General features: G+C 32.3%; 1 protein-coding gene across 1 annotated transcript; it reads left to right on the top strand.

Moving 5' to 3' along the window:
- The first annotated feature begins 6,010 nt into the window (after positions 1–6,010).
- LOC131638832 (uncharacterized) lies at positions 6,011–6,683 on the top strand. The gene is made up of 2 exons (XM_058909379.1): positions 6,011–6,220; positions 6,318–6,683. The coding sequence occupies exons 1-2, from the start codon at positions 6,130–6,132 to the stop codon at positions 6,527–6,529; spliced, it is 303 nt and encodes a 100-aa protein (XP_058765362.1). The 5' UTR covers positions 6,011–6,129; the 3' UTR covers positions 6,530–6,683.
- Positions 6,684–18,066: the final 11,383 nt, after the last annotated feature.

The raw sequence follows: 18,066 nt of genomic DNA, 5'->3' as shown, positions 1-18,066 counted from the left end.
CATCCTTTGACATCATCAATGAAACTATAACATCACAAAATATAAGCTAATATATTCTTTTGGCACATCCTTTAAAGATGACATGACAAATAAGCAAGGGTATTTAAAAGACGCTTTAGTAGGAGAATTTTTCTCTCACGAGAACCATAAACTTTTTGGACCAAAAGTTAGTGTTTGTATCACATTGTTGAAAGAAAGAATTCTTTCAGTTTCATTACAACATTTATTTTCACATGCCTTTGTAATGTATTTTTTTCATATATAAATTTAACAGCCAAAATTAGATGCATTCTTTGACTTCATCAATGAAATTATAACATCACAAAATATAAGCAAATAGCTCTCTCCCTCCAATGATATCTGACTACAATTACAGTATAAATCAAAATCATGTATATGACTGAATCTAGAATCCTAATTAGGCAATATTATCCAAGTTCTGTTAGAATTTTTGGGGTCATACATGTAATAAATTAATATGTTAAGATCGTTATTTAACTAGTCAAATTAAAGTGATCTATTTAATGTAAGATTTATGGCTAAGGATGTAATTATCATGAAAAATATTGTGTAGATACCAAAAGTTTTATTTCTATTTTTTTGTGATGGGTAAAATTGGAATAAGAAACCTTGAATAATCATGACCCTTCATGGAAGGGAATGAGATTCTAAACTTGAATAAACATGACTCTTCATGAAAAGACATGTGATTCTTATAAATAGGGGGTTATGGTTCCCAATTGTAGACAACATTAGAAAATATCATTGAATATTTATTCTCTTTATCCCATTGAAGGATAAACTAAGTAATTAAAGAATCTACAATTGGAAGGTCATTATCCTATCAATATTATTGTCTTCTCATTAATATTTCATAGATCCTAAAGGTACGCTTCCGCTTTATATTTCATCTTGAATTGAGTATGAGTTCATGATTAATTAAGAAAATTCTCAACAAGTGATATCAGAGCCACCCATACTTGATTCATGTTTGAATTTTGAGAAATCTTGAAAATAAAATTTTACAATTGAAGTTTTTTTCTTTTGTCCTTCCACTTTCTTTGTTAAAGAGTTGATAAAATAATTAATTTTTATGCATGATTCTATGAAGAATTTTATTGGCTTATAATTTACTGCTACTGCAAACAGAATGTTTCTTTTACTATAAATGTAATGTCTTGAGAAATTGCCATTACCGAAAATTATGTAGAAATCATGAGCTGTAAAATAGAATCTGCAACTTTTGCAAAATTAAAACGTGCATCACTATTGTTATAATTGCAATTTTGAGTTTCTTTTTAAGATATTACGACTCTTATAAAAAAATCCAGTACTTGAATTTAGATGAATGAAATCTTAGGATAGATATGTTAGCAACACAATCCCTCTCATATTATTAATGAAATTGTATATGGAATACAAATATATCTTAGAAATTAATTTAATTTAATTTGTCATAATTTTAAATTAAAGTTATTTGACATTTTTAAGACTAGAAATCACCAAAGTGACCATTCATTTATGGATTTGATCATGAGAAATGTTGAATATTAGTGTGCATATGTTTCTATGTGAGTATTAGTTGGCCCAAAGGAAAATTGATATTTGACATAATTATATACACACACTTGTAATGATAAACATGTGATAATTTTAAGGCTTCACATGTGAATGATAAATCAATTCAAAGAGGGGTTTATTATTTGACATGTTTTATTATCAATGTTGGATAGTTATGACAAGAGTATCACTAGCAATTAATATTATTGTCCAAAGACTTGATATTGATGGTGCACTAGATATCTTGAGATGAGTTATGACATTATTTGGACATATATTATTTGAGTTTATTTATGATTTATTTCAAATTGTCAGTTCTAGTTTTTTAATGGTCTCAATTTTAAGGATCGGAAGAAGAACATTTTAATTGTTCTTGCCTACATGTATCTTGACCTTGCATTAAGGATAAAGCAACCCCTTCTTCTACAGACACCAGTACCTCTAATGAAAGAAAAATTAAGAGAAGTGAGATCGTTCTAATCGTATGAGTCTTATGATCATAAAGTGCGGCATTTCAGAGACATTTAGGGATACTATATCTAAAGAAATAACAAGTGCTAAAGACTTTCTGGCTGAAATTGAAAAGCGCTTTGCTAAAAGCGATAAAGTGGTAACAAGCACACTTCTTCAAAGCTTGATTTCAATAAATTATAAAGGCGAAGGAAAAATAATAAAGTATATTATGGAAATGTCTATTATTGCTTCCAACAAACTTAAGACACAAAAGCTTAAGTTGTCATATGACTTACTCATGTATATAGTGTTAATATCTCTTCCTGCACAATTTGGTCGGAGAGAGTACAAAGTGGAAAAAAATTTATAGAATATCTAAGGACAAACTCATGATAGCAGACCCTATGACAAAAGGGATTTTCACCCAAGGTCTTTCATGAGCACACTACTCACATGCGTGTTATACAATTAGAGGATTATTTGGTTTAGTGGGAGTTAGTCATTGTTAATCAATTATGTTCTATATTTGATAGTATATATACATACTCTTATATTTGTATTACATTCTGATCAGAAATAAAGTTTTGTTATTCAGTTCATTGCACTTTGTATGATAATATTAATTTTATTAAAGTAAGTAGGACCAGTTGAAAATTGACATGTATTGATCACCTTCATATGATTTTCATGCTACATATTTCATGATTAATCTATGTCATTTAGTCATGTTTATATTTGTGATCATTGATGGGTTTAATTATGACTGATATAATGAAAACTGCTTTGGTCCTATATATTGATGTAATTAATGGACGAGATGTGGATATGTCCAATGTTTATAATGGAAATTTTTGAGCTCATAAAGTCTTTGACATTTATAAGGATACATATATGACTAGAGAGATTGTTAGAATTTTTGGGGTCATACATGTAATAAATTAATGTGTTAGGACCATTATTTAACTAGCCAAATTAAAGTGATCTATTTAATGTAAAATTTATGGCTAAGGATGTAATTGTCATGAAAAATATTGTGTAGATACCAAAAGTCTTATTTCTATTTTTTTTTTATGGTTAAAATTAGAATAAGAAACCTTGAATAATTAATCACGACCCTTCATGGAAGGGCATGAGATTCTAAACTTGAATAAACATGACTCTTCATGAAAGGGCATGTGATTCTTTTAAATAAGGGGTTATGGTCCCCAATTGTAGACAACATTAGAAAAATATCATTGAATATTTATTCTCTTTATCCCATTGAAGGAGAAACTAAGGAATTAAATAATCTACAATTGGAAGGTCATTATCATATCAAGATCTTTGTCTTCTCATTAATATTTCATGGATCCTAAAGGTACGCTTCCGCTTTATATTTTATCTTGAATTGAATATGAGTCCATGATTAATTAAGAAAATTCCCTACAAGTTCATCCGGTTATTTTCTTTAAAATGAAAATTTTACGACCGAATTTCTCAATCTTCTCGAAGTGTAATGAAAAGTATTAATTGTAAGTTTTTTTTATTGTTATCCAACATGAAAATAAAGATGTGTTTGCTAAAGAAATATTTTTTACTTTTGTGAGAGAGAGATGTAGAGAGAGATGGGGGTAGTTAACAACTCTGAGTTTGTGCTTGAGAGCTAGAAATCTCGTATAGGGGAGAAGTTTGGTGATCACCTCAGCTCATTAGTATGTGCTAGAGATATGAAGAGCTTGAATTTGCTTGACTAGGACTTTTTCTCTAACAAAGAACATGTTTAACTTTATGTGCATGGTTCTTGAGTGCATGATGGAGTTATGAGCCAGTAAGACTGAAAACTGGTTGTCACACTAAATGATTGGAGTTTTCCCTGTAATAAATAATTCTTTAAGAATAATTTGAATCCGTAAAAGATCTGCAGAGGCCTGTGCAAAAAACCTATATTCAACCTCAGTGTTGGATCTAACAAAAATTGGCTTCTTTTTATACCACCAAGCAATCAAGTTAGAACCAAGATAAATTGTTGCACTAGATTTGCTTCTTCTATCACCAGGGTGAAAAGCCCAATCAGCATCACAAAAAAGTTGGAGAGAAGAAAAGGAGATTGTAGAGAGATAAGTGATATGAAGTCCATGATCAATATGGTATCTCTGATGTATCTTAAAATTCTTTTGACTGCCACCCAATGAACCTCTAAAGGTTGAGCCATGAATTAACCGACCTTATTCACATAGTAAGCAATCTAAAGGTACCTTCATCAATTTTAAATTTTATTCAATTTTGTTTTTAAAATGTTAATTCAAAGTGCTTTGATTTGGGAACGATAATGATAATTCTTATGATCTATTGATAATTATTTATCTATATTCATGTCCTTGCAATTTTGTTTTAATTAATTTTACTCTTTAAAGCTATTTAATAGTTAATTTTTTTTACTTATCCACCTATTTAACAAAGTAATTGTTATCATATTTCACGTTTCTAATACATTTATGTTTTGACGCGTATGCACATTAAAAAAACAGATAAACAAGAATGACCTGTTTAAACGCTAGTGTTATAATAACATATATAAGAACCAATCATATCTTTGATTATTTAACTATTAATGTTACGTGTGTAGTGTGGTTTTAAAAAAAAAGGCTTAATCGCAGTTTTGGCCTTTCAAATTTCTCAATTGTTTGATTTTGGTCTCCATGTTTTAATTGCTTGATTTTGGTCCCTCAAGTTTTGTAATTGCTTGATTTTGACCTCCTAAGTTCCAATTGCTTGATTTTGACCCCTCAAGTTTGTCCCCTTTTACATTTAATAGTCCCCTAATGACATGTGGACTAAATTTCTCTTTTTTTTGTTACCTTTTTTTTTCTTCTTAATTTTCTTCTCTACAACTTTATTTTTCTTGTCTTTTTAATAGTTAAACTTTGAAAGTAATATTTAAAAAATCTTAAATATTTGATTCAACTTATGTGTAATGATAAATTATTTTGACAAAATAAAATACACCACTAACTAATTAAAATAACAAACTCTTTGGCCGATAACTCCCTCATAGTTAAGCATAAAGTCTCAAAGTCTAACAATCCTATTAGTCATATAGAATTTCAATTTTTTATAAGAGATATTGCATGCTTGTCCGTATATTTTAAGTTGAATAAAATATTTAAGATTTTCCGAATATTACATTCAAAGCTTAACTATTAAAAAGAGAAGAAAAATAGAATTCAAAGCTTAACTATTAAAAAGAGAAGAAAAATAGAATTATAAAGAAGAAAATTAAAAAAAAAAAAAGAAAAAAAAAAGAAAAAAGAAATTTAGACTACACATACTATCAAATGTAAAAGGGGACAAACTTGAAGGGTCAAAATCAAACAATTGAAATTTAGGGGATCAAAATTAAGCAATTTAAAAATTTAGAGGACCAAAATACAATTGAAACATAAAAGACCAAAATTAAGCAATTGAGAAATTTGGAAGGCCAAAACTACATTTAAGCTTTGAATAAAATAACCACTTACCGTTATGGTCATGTTTCGTTGTAGAAAAATGAAAGGTTACTTAGGGGTTATATTGAAAGAAAAAAAGGGCGAGACCAAAAACACACACTCTCTTTATCTATACTTAAATACCTGCCAATGCTCAAATGGTAGCAGGAATTGCTATTGAAATTTAAAATACTAAATTTATTGGAGTGTAGATGTTAATTCTAGAGTTTGAAAATTCTCTCTCTTTAATAACTATTATATTAATACAAATAGTTAGAACTAAATTAAGTTTAAAGAAATTAAAAAATATCCTAATTCCTTTGTTGTCATTGAGTGAAATTGTTTCTTATCTTGTTTGATCAATATATATTCCAATTTAACCTTTCTATGGTTGAATAGGTGTTGATGACCTAATATTGTCACAGTCAATCACATGGTAATTTAATTTAACCTTTCAATGGATAAATAGGCATTGACGACCTAATTTTGTCACAGTCAATCAAATGTAATTAATATATAGTTTATGAAGCTCTTTATATTTATATTTTATTTGTTTAAGTCTCTTTATTTATCCTTTATATCATTTGTGTGATGATTACTACCATAAATACCAGTTGACTGTTAACAATAATATACTCCTAGTTTATCAAAGATGGAAACCAAATCTTTTATTTTCTTGTTCTTTTTTTGTGCACTAGTTATTAGATCTATGACAACTGAGTCGTCCAAAGATGAGAAACAAAGTATATATAAATTGAATGTGCAATTTCTGTCTTCATTTAATATTGTGAAAACAATTCTTTAAAATCTTTTAATCAAATATTTTATGTTGATTTGCAGTTGGTGCAACAAAAGAGTTTCAAAATAAAATTGGATTTGATTATAAAAAACCTTGGACCACTTGGAGTTACTATAGAAAACAAGGCAAGGGTGGTAAAGGAGGCAAAAACAGTGAATTTGGCTCAGGTGGAAATGGGGTTGAAGAAGGTGCACAAGGCGAGGGTGAAGAAAATGAAGATAAAAATGACAAAGGAATTGAGTTAGAGGGATAACAAAATAATAAAATCACAGGGCTAGAGAAACATCCATGAAAACTATATACACTAATGTTGTATGTAAAATAAAAGTGTTGACTTTTTTTAACTTTATGTATGATATATAATAAGATGCACATTTTTCCTAATTTAATATTATTTTCACCTAGATTAATATATTTTATTTGATTAAAACAAAATTCATATATTCTTAGAATTTACGACATATATTATATTTTTTTATAAAATGAAAATAAGAAAATGCAAAATACTAGGGACATAAATCAAATTCAATTAAACTATAAAATCAGTTCAGAAGGATATACATATAGATCAAATACAATAAAAATAAAAATGATTTAAATTAAACTAAGGCAAAAACACACATGCGACAATCATTATCCAGCAAACCACCATAAAGGCGCGAAACAAAATAGCAAAAGAGAGTCTTGTGTGAGTTGTAAATTCAACAATTAATAGACTTGTTATTAAGGTTGATCACTAGGGGTTAGTGATCGAAGAAAGTGCATGGGTTCTCATATTTAGGGGAATCCTAAATAGAAAGTTACTAGGATTAGGAAGAGGCATTGAACAACATAGGATTTGTTGTTCATAGAAGACTAAGTGTATTAATTTGAAGTAGTGAATTTTCTTTCATGGATAAAGTGTCCTCCAGACGTAGGTGTGGTTTCACTGAACTAGGTTATCGATCCCTTATGTTTTTTATTGCTTTATGCATTGTGTTTTTATTATTGTTTTACTGCTGTTATCCTGTTTTAAGAAATTCGGCCAGTTGTCCCAACATTGTGTCCAACATTTGTCCCCTCAGGAGCAGAATTCCACCATGCCTAAGGATCAAAGTGATTGATTTACTCAAGGAACTTAAAGATTTCTTTGCCCGGGACTACAATGAGATGATAGGGCTGAGTCAAGAGTTGGTTGAGTTGGAACAACCAATTTAACCCGGTAAAAGACCTATGAAGTAGAGTCCGAGAAGGTTTGCACCCGAGGTCATATAGAAAATCAAAGAAGATATTGAAAGACTTATGTGAAGCAAGTTCATAAGAACTATCAGGTACGTAAATTGGCTAGCCAATATTTGGATACACTTAAGTTGCATTTGAACCGAGAGAATGTGACATATATCAAACTATGTAGAATACCAACGGGTGGTAACCAAGCAGACTTACTTTCTATCATATGTTTTCATTCCCAATGTTTCCTCTTGCACAAAGCCTCTCGTAACCACACAATTGTCTCATACCCTTCTCTCTCATCCAACAAATCTCATCACTTTCATCTCTCATACTATTTTTTTTTGACAAATTATCATCTCTTGCATCTCTCACTAATTTTTCTCTAACTTAAATCCATTATCTTTTTCTCCTTTTCTCCTTCATTTTAACATATTTTTTCCCTTTTTTTCAGGTCGAAGATATATCTGAATATTTTAGGTGTATATTTATGTTCTTGAAGTTTAGTCTTTCTTCAACACAAAGTATGATTTAAGCGTTCCAATATTATTTTTTTGCTATAAAACTGTAGAAGACAACATTAGTTTTAAACCTAGTTGTTAGATGCTATCTTGGAAAGATAGTTTCAATAACTTCAGACTCCATATCATCTATCAGAAGATATGGTGCTCAGAATCACTCAAATGGAGATGTCATCAGAAGTGCAAGAAATTGTCAGAATAGGATTTGAAGCCTCTGAAGGATGAAAATTCAATAAGTAGACGAAATACTTGATCAGATTCTGAAGAAGAAACAAGCTCAATTAAGAGGAAGAACATAAGTCAATACATTAAAAATTCTCTGGAAAAGTCATCATGCATTCTGAAGGAAGAAATGGTAAGTTAAAAGGTATGACAAAAGTTATCTTTCACATTTAATATTCTTATTTGTTGTGTTAATACTGTTGTCACCTTATCTTATTAAAAACCTCAGATTATCAGAAGATGTTTTCGTCAGAAAAGTTTTTGAAAAAAAATCGCTTGATATTCCAGATCCTGACAATATTAATCTGCTTCACTTGAATTTAATATGCGTAACCTTGGTTATGCTAATTATTAAACTCTGCATTGTGTCACTTGAGTTGTGCGATAGTTTTTAGGAATTGATCAAATTATGAAAACCATTTATTCTCCTATCATCTTCTGTCCTTTTCAAAACCTATTTTCTAACACTTTACCTAGTCTCTCCTAGTTTTATACCCAATCTTTTGATTGATTACTCTGCAGTAATTCAATAGTTTCCTCTATTTACGTGTCTTGACTATTTAATTTGTCATCCGTCATCATAATTCAGTTTTATCTTCTCTTTTACTCTCTGTTTCTTTTCTCCTTAAGAAACTCTTCGCCTATGGCTTTTAAAACTTTTTGTGGAGATGAAGATGAGCTTGAAATTATCTTTGACAAACTCCTCAGTGGTGTAAGTGTTCATGCTATTAACACTTACCTGGAAAATCAGCGTTGGGAAGGATACATTGCTATACTTTGAGGTCCAATTTATCCTAAAGTTGTAAAAACCTTCTAGTTTTATGCATCTGTTAGCAATGATGGAAATTGAATCACCTTCAGTATCTTTGGTATCCCTTTTATTATCACTCAATCTTCTTTTGCTGAAGCTATTGGGTGCCCATCTGAACCTACCTCCGCTGATCAGAGAAGCTTTGATTATTAGAATGCCACTATTGTTCCAAACAATCTCAGAGTTTCATCTAGGCGTGCTCTCAACAATCCAGAAACTCTAAAACCTCTGGCTAAGAACTTGTTTCATTTCATTCTTACCAATATTCAACCTAGAGGAGAATGTCTCAATGTTGTGTCTGCTAGGGATAGGTTTCTAATTTATCTTCTTCAAGAACATTTTCCGGTAAATCTGTCAGCAATCATCTTCAATCGTCTGAAGGAAGCCATTTTAGTTTCCAGAAACTCTCAGAAATGCTTCATTCCTTATGGGCATGTTCTATCTGCTTTATTCAAAGATGCTGAGGTTATCAAAATCATTCGCAGGGCAAAATTAGCAGATGAAGTTGTTTTGTTTGACGAAAGTTGTGATGTCTTTGAAGACTAGCATATTTTTATGTTCTTTTTATCTCTTTCCCTTGTACTCCTCCTCAACTTATCAATGAAATTGTTGTCCCCTTTCATATTTTGTCACTCATATTTTATTTCTATAATAATTATGGAAGAAATTAGGATTTAATATTTGGAACTAATATTTTGATAATCAATCCCTAAAAATAAAAATGCTTACATTTACTAACCCCTCTATAAACGATTGTTTTGTGATAGAAATGTTTTCATTCTTCAGGATATCATACAACTATGATTGGCATCAGAATGAAAGATAGGCGTCACACTCTAAAAGCATTGAATATCAAAATTGAAAATGAGATATTTGCAATCAGACTCTGAAGAGTTCGTTGGCAATCTGAATTCGAGGATGTGATTCTGTAATCAGGATTAGCAATCAGACTCTGAGCATTTACCACTGATGTTTGTTTGTTTGTCAATAACCAAGGAACTCCAAATATGTTCACTAGGCATTCTTAGACAGGTCAAGATGGGAGAAATCCACTGGAGCTGAAGACCTTTCAGAATCAGATAGAGATCAGAAGACACCAAGAACGGAATATTCAGAATATAAGTCTCTACTGAAAGCATTCAAGCAATCAAGACAAAGTCAATATCCAGAGATCCATGCCAGAAGAGATGAGCATATCAGAAGTTGAAGACTGTCTGCAAACATCAGAAAGAGGATTCAGGATCAGAAGTTATGTCAAGACGAACCTTGATATTCCAAGAAGATATTTTACAAACCAGGCTCTGAGCTTATCAAGACTGAATTTAAGCAACTAAACCTTGGAGATTGTAGATGAGGATCTGAGAGACCTCAATCAGAAGAAATGAAATCAGGCTCTGAAAGATGTCATTTAGGCACTAGAATTCAGAATGAAAACCAGGCTCTGAAATGAATCTGTCAATCAAGCTCTGATAATGAGAATTCTCATGAATCAAGACCTAAAGATAGTATCTAATCTATTGGAACCAGGGAGAGTTAGCCAAGATGGTTCATAGTCAGGATATCTGATCTTTATCAAGTCTGAAATTCAAGGGGAGTGTCTCATCTGAGAAACAGGTTTTGATAAACGGCGTGGCCAACCTCAGTAGAACCTACTCTTAGTTTCCTCGTTTAACTTTCTTTTGGGATAAACTTAGACTTACTCTTTGTTTCTTAGGGGTTGCTTGTTCTTGTTTTAAGTCTTTTTCTTTTGAGTTTGTGTTTGCTTTATTCTTTTTCCTCTTATTACCTTTTGTCAAGTTTAGACTAAAGAGGGGGAGAAAATAATGTTGTTGAGTCTAGTTTTGTGTTGACATATTGTTGACATGAGAGTCTTGAGTCTGTCTTTACAATTATTTTGCAAGGATGTTCTAAAGAATGTTTTAACATTCTGTCCAGGCCTAGTTTGTGTTGTTTAAGGATTGTGGTTGGTTGGTACAAGAGCATTTTTGGTATCTGAAATCTGAAGATAACTACTGATGGTTATCAAATTGCTGCAAACTACTACATATACTCCATTTTCACCTAAACAACAACTTCTATTGTTTATGTTAATGACTACAACTACCGATGGTTGTAATACTAATTATACCTGATAACTACTGATGGTTATTCTTCTTTAAGCCACAACAACTGACGGTTGTGTTGTCTCTGCCTATGCAACTACTGATGGTTGTATGTGTGCCAAGTATCATTCATAATGTCTTAACATATCAGCTGGAGCAGATTAAAGAAAAAGTAGTAATCTTGAGAACTGAAGAAAAGGAGTTGGTGACTGTTTAAGCAATGAAGGATTTTGTATAAGAAGCTAGCCTGAACTAATACATGCAAGGACTTATTTTTCTACAGTGTTCTATGTTTCTGTGCAATTAAGGCATGAGAGGCAATGTCTGTCCAGATGTCAGGACATGTTTTGAGAATATATTCTTTTAAAAGCTAGCAAACAAACATTTTGGAAGATAACATCAAAGCTTAGTCAGAAATCCGTGTTCGTGACTATGCATGCGCTATCTTAGGAAGTTGGTTCTTCCAGAAGAATTGGTCCACAACCAGAAAAGGTAGTCAAAAGGAAATCTTGGAATTGGAATATTTTTGGGACGACTACGCAGGTGTATGTTCTATCTGCTTAGAAGAAACAATCTAACAGTATTAAAGGCATTCAAAGATATTGGACGGTACACATTGGTCTGTGGTGGTTTTCTCCTCAAATAACGTTTTCCTTGACCAATCAATTTGTCATATTTTCAAGGACCGTTATTTCCTAAGTTTCCTATCAGCTTATTTATAGAGCCTTCTGCCATTCATCGTTTTATAGTGTGAAAGTACTGATCATTTTGAGGTTCATGCGAGTATGGGTAAGCTGTACTTGGGCTTGGTTTTGTGACGACCTTATTTGTCAATTTTTAGCCAAACAGGGGGAGAAAGGGTGTGTTGCTCAAATGCTCAGCCAGGAGTATATACTCACATCTGATATCCAAACATGTCGAAAACAATGTTCTATCATAAGGTTGTCTAGTGTCCGTTTGTGACTTGTGTTCTGAGTTATGAAGAATTATTATGACTTGTGATATGTGTTACACCATTTGTGTACCCAGTATGACATATCATGCAGGTAATTCTTCGAATAAGGAGGGGAGTTATACATCTTCTTCCTCATGTACACCAAATAACTTCAGGACGTTCAATCTAACAATCCTGAGGTTGTTGTTCCTTGGTGTTCAAGATCTGGAGCAAATGGAGCTAACTCAAAATGATATTCAAGATGTCAAATAAGATGTTTCGAAAACATAAAACTCCGAAGAAGATCTCCATGTTGCTGTATACAGTAGTTACTGAGGACTATTGTTGGTTGGGCTATTACTGTATTCCCTTGGGGTTTAAATGTAATTGTTTTTATTTGTTTTAGCCAAAAATGTGCCAAAGGGCGAGATTTTAAGTTATGTATTTTTTAGAGTTGGCATTATTTTTTGTAAAACAAATATTAGCTACAATAATGGAATATAGTATGTCTGTATAAGAACATGTATAGAAGATGATGAAACATGTTAGGTTGAATTTATTAAACATCTGGAACAACATGTCCTAGAAGATGTCGAGACTTGTTGCATTTGATATTGCGCCTGCTGAGTTGGATTCAAGAAGATTCAAATTGATTTAAACAGATGCAGAATATTCAGAAGAATATTATGCAAATGCTAATTGGCATTAGAGTGAAAGGTCAAGGAAGAATCAATCAAAATATTTGAAGATTATATAGTTTCTAAATATGGAGATATTCTCGGAAACTAAAAGATTGAACACCTTGATTGTAGCAGAAGTTACTACTATATAGTAACAACGATTTAGCTGTGATTGAAGGCTCAAATCCAGTTGGGAATAGGTTATAAATAGAAGCATTGTAAACTAAGTTTTAGTAAGCCAACCAAGAATAGAAAAGATGTAATCATTAGGGCTGGGTTAAGTGAACCTCCCGGGTTGTGGGAAGGTCACAGTAATCCTCGAAGCCTGTAGGCAAGAGGAGTACGTATTGTTCTTGGAGGAAGCTTTGACATAACTCCAAGTTGTTATTCATAGTCAAGAGTCTTGGCTAGGGATTGTCATGGAAGTGTGTCTTCCAAACTGTTTATGTGTGTAATCAGAATGGTGGTGATTAGGTCGTTGTTACAGTTCCTGGGATTGGAAACCTGTGCAACATCATTGAGGTGATAGGAAGTGGGATGAGGATATTCCATATCTAGAGAGGATCTAGGTAGAAGGTTCATTGGGTAGGGATTAATTTAAGGGTTGTAAACGGGGGAGTTTAGCTCTGAATTATTACTGCTGATAGTGGACTTCATTCCTGGCTTGGTATGCCCCTAGAGTATGTGTGTTTGTCACCGAACTGGGTCAACAATTACTGGTGTCATTTATCTTTCAGTTTGGCATAAATATGTGTATATACCTTACTAATGTTTCTTGACAGATCGAATGTCTTGACATCTCTCAAGACATCTGGGTCTGTTACACCAGAATTTCATGCTCTTTGCATTACAATCATTAATACAAGATTAAAACTAACGGCTGGAACATCATTACTACAGACATAATCTCTATGTTTGGAAAGAACATTCAATTCTCATTTTATCAACCTTCCATATCAAGTCATTGTGTCTCTCAACGACTCTTCAAGCTCACTCTATATAAAGAAGACAATGATGAAGAATTCGATATACTCACGCACGTGAACACAAATAGAGCGCTCATAAAATATTCATACAATCTTATCTCTTATTAATATTATGCTATATTTTTGTGTATACATCACAGTTGTGATACTGCTTACTAGAAGCATTTTTTTAAACACTAAAAAATTATTTTTTAATTGTTATTCCTTAAGCAAACCGGGTTATGGGTTGATCTCGAGAAGACGTTGACGGTTGTCTTCATGTTATTGTAATCAAACTTTTGATTTAGTGGATTAAGACCTCGTAAGAGAGAGGCAAAATCACCTTTGCAGGGTGGACTAGAGTAGTTTGAGTTTAAACGAATCAGGATAACCAAACGTGTCAAATTTTTGATTTGTTTTAAATATCCAATCCAACCCCCCTTATTGTGCTTTTCGTTTCTTAATTACTTACTAGTTTGATAAACATTTTCCAGTTTAACCCTTTAGTTTTCAATTTAAATCTTCAATAATTCAATAGGTGTTAAAAATTTAATATTATTACAAACAAGCAAATATATATATATATATATATATATATATATATATATATATATATATATATATATATATATATATATATATATATATATATTTAATCTTTGTGTTTTTTTCTTGTGCACTTTTTATTAAATTTGTACAAAAATTGAGTCCTTCAAAGATGAGAAACAAAGTATAATTATAAATTTCAATTTCAATTTATGTCTTTATTTAACATAGTGAAAAAATCCTAAAATGTTTGAGACAATTTATATATATATATATATATATATATATATATATATATATATATATATATATATATATATATATATATATATATATATATATATATATATATATATATATATATATATTTTATTGATAACACATAAATGTATTGCGTTTTTAGCTTGCTTTACTTAAATTATTTCTCATTTTTAATCTAATTTTAATTGTTTTGTATTGGTATTACATTGGTATTTGTTTATCTTGCAGATGTCTATTGAAGTGAAGACTTTGTGATTTCTCATTTTTAATCTAAATTTAATTGCTTTGTATTGGTATTACACTGGTATTTGTTTATTTTGCAGATGTTTATTGAAGTGAAGACTTTATGAGGAAATGAAGAAAAGGGGGTGCAAAATAGCAAAAGGGAACAAAAAGAACAAAAGAAGAAACCAAGCCCAAGCCCAATGGAGTGAGCACGTGTGAGGAAGTGGCTCACTTGAAGAATCCTTGACGGACGACATAATGACAAGTTGAATAAGTGAGGAACGTCACTTGGGCCTTGCCGAACGGCAGCCCACTCCAAGGATAGAGACGACCATCCCAGCAAAGTGGGCCCACTACCATATAACACCCATGTCAAGTGACCCACGTCTCCAAGGATTGAGACCCCCGTCTCAAGACTAGTTCAAAGATATTTTAATTTGAAGACCCGGGTCTCCGTTTTACACTCCACGAACCAAGTCAAGCCTTCCTATATTTGAGGAGAAAAAGGAGGAACGGGGAAAAGAAGAAGAGAAAAAGGCAGTTAGCACGAACCAGTATAAAAAGGAAGTTGGAGGCCAACGAAAAGGGGTTGGACCATGCTTTGTCCCAGTCATAGTTTTTTAGCATTATTTTTTACATTCCAGCAATTTATTTTTCCAGCTTTATTTTTCCGGTCTTACTTCTATACCGGTTCTTTTCTCACAAAAGTCTCTATACCAGAGACTATTGTGTACTTTATACTAGATCTAACCTTTTGCTAGATTCTGGTTTTTTTATTTTCCTTGTTCTATTTTCTCCGTTCAAGCATCTGTATTCAAGTATTTTGAAGTTGAAGTTTAATTCCAATATCATTTGATTCCAGGTTTCATATTTATAATAACTTTGATTTATTTAATATTATTGCATGCTATCTGTTTGAATGTTATTGAATATGCCTGAATATATTAATTACGATTGTTTATGCATGTTTAATTTAATGAGTATGTTTAGTTAAATCGATATGGTATCGGTATGTAAATTAATCTAACCAAAGGGATCCGAAATAAATTGGCTTAAATTACATTTTATTAAAAATCACCTTTTTCTGGTTTTAGTGTCTAATTGAATTTATTAAAGTTTATAAAATCAACAGAGCGGAAGTTTGAGATTTTAAAACTGGACTAAGGTTAGAAATCAACAGAGCGAGAGTTTGAGATATTTAACCGGATAATAGACACTGGGCATTAGTTTTAAGGACAGCGAGAGCGTATTAGAACTAATTAGATATTGGCAAAATACCCTTTTTGGTCCCTTATGTTAACCTCGAGGTTCATTTTGGTCCCTTAACTTCAAAAAGTGTCATATTGGTCCCTTAACTCTTCAAAAGGTGTCATTTTAGTCCTTTTTGTCATATTAGCGACGAAAATAGCGACCAATTTTTGAGTTTTTCCGTCGCTAATGTGACAAAAAGGACTAAAATGACACCTTTTGAAGAGTTAAGGGACCAATGTGACACTTTTTGAAGTTAAGGGACCAAAATGAACCCCGAAGTTAACATAAGGGACCAAAAAGGGTATTTTGCCTTAGATATTTATTTATTTTGAAAAACTGTTTTTAAACTTAGCGGGACAGCGAGAGCGTACGTTAGGGAATATTAGCATAATCTAAGTCAATAGAGCGAGAGTTTGAGACAAGGGTTTTTAAGTAAATAATATTTACATGAAAAGGGAATTTTATTAATTCTGTTATTCAAAAAGCGTTTCTAAATTCGATGGGACAGCGAGAGCGTACATTATGAGTTAGGATCGTAGACTCGTAGTCTAAATCAATAGAGCGAGAGTTTGAGAGGAGGGCTTTTAAACTGACATAGTTAATAAAGGATTTTTGATTTGATTAAAAACCTGGCCAGTGGAACTTCGGATTTTCTAAGTTAGACGAATTACATACCGGTATCCGTTTATTAATATTTTATCTAGATTTAGTATTATTTTCCCCCTAAAACAAAATTAAAATATCGCTATCTTTAGCTTTACAAAGCAACGATAGAATACATTAGGTTGACATTGGTCCCTGTGGATTCGATATCTTTTAAAACTACACGTCACGACTATGCACTTGCATTCTCCCAATTAATAGACACGTAAAGTCGGGATCAAGTTTTTGGCGCCGTTGCCGGGGACTAACAGTCAATATTGTCATTCTGTTGTTGCACCGTATAGAGTAGGGCATTATATTTTTAACTACTATGTATCACCAAAATTTCATCTACAACCCCCACTCCCAGTATTTCGAGGAATCACGTGGATATTATAAATCCGACTTCGAAATACTATTGGAGAATTTCAATGTTGCGCCACCAATTCATTCTCACCCAAGTTACCTCTGCAACCCCCAATCTCAATGTTTCGAGGAACCACGAGAATCCTATAATCTCAACCTCGAAACATTAATTGGGGATTACAATTCGACACTAACTCATCCTCAACCGAATTTCCTCTACCATCACCTCGCCCAATAATTTGAGGAGTCGCAAGAACCCCAAAATTCCACTATCGAAACATTAATGGAGGATATGAATGCGACACTAAATCGCTCTATGCTAGAAACGATGATGATGGAGCGCTCTGTGGAAACACAAAATGCAACGTTAACCCTCTTTGAGGAACCGCAAGAATCCCAATGGAGGATTTCGATGCGACGCTAACTCACTCTAGGCTAGAATCTATGATAGAGCACTTTATAAAGACACAAACTATCCAAAATGAAGAGATAAGAAATGAAAGTCTTCAAAATAACGAAACCCTTAGGCAGCTGAACAATGCGGTTGAATCCCTCGTGACTCACAACATGGACTTAGAGACCCAAATCTCCTTGCTTGAAAAAAAACCTTTAGGACCTTTCCTTGAGGAGCATATGGATGCAACAAGTAGTGAACAACAAAGTGGAGATACTAAGGAGAGTGATGATGAGTTTGAGGAGAGTGATGATGAGTTCGAGGAGAGTTCCAGTGAGAAAAGAGTAGAGATTGAGGAAAATTCACCGACACCAACAAGAAGAGAGATTGCAGAAGAGGTAGAGAATGAAGCACCTATTGTTGTTCCTCCTCCCTATATCCCACCCACTCTTTTCCCGATAAGTTTTGTGGAAGCTGATGCGGACTCCCAATCCAAAATGTACATGGAGATATTGGAAAATATCCACACCAATGCACCCTTGTTTGAATTTTTGCATAAGAAGAGAAAATTATAGGACCACGAAACTAGGGATATCATTACTGTTAAGAGGGTAAGGTTAACTTTTGAGGTGGCGGATGCAATCACTAAGCCCGAGCTCAA

The sequence above is a fragment of the Vicia villosa genome, unplaced genomic scaffold, assembly GCF_029867415.1.
Source record: "Vicia villosa cultivar HV-30 ecotype Madison, WI unplaced genomic scaffold, Vvil1.0 ctg.002443F_1_1, whole genome shotgun sequence".
Lineage (NCBI taxonomy): Eukaryota > Viridiplantae > Streptophyta > Magnoliopsida > Fabales > Fabaceae > Vicia > Vicia villosa.
This window is presented reverse-complemented; position numbering and strand designations above follow the sequence as displayed.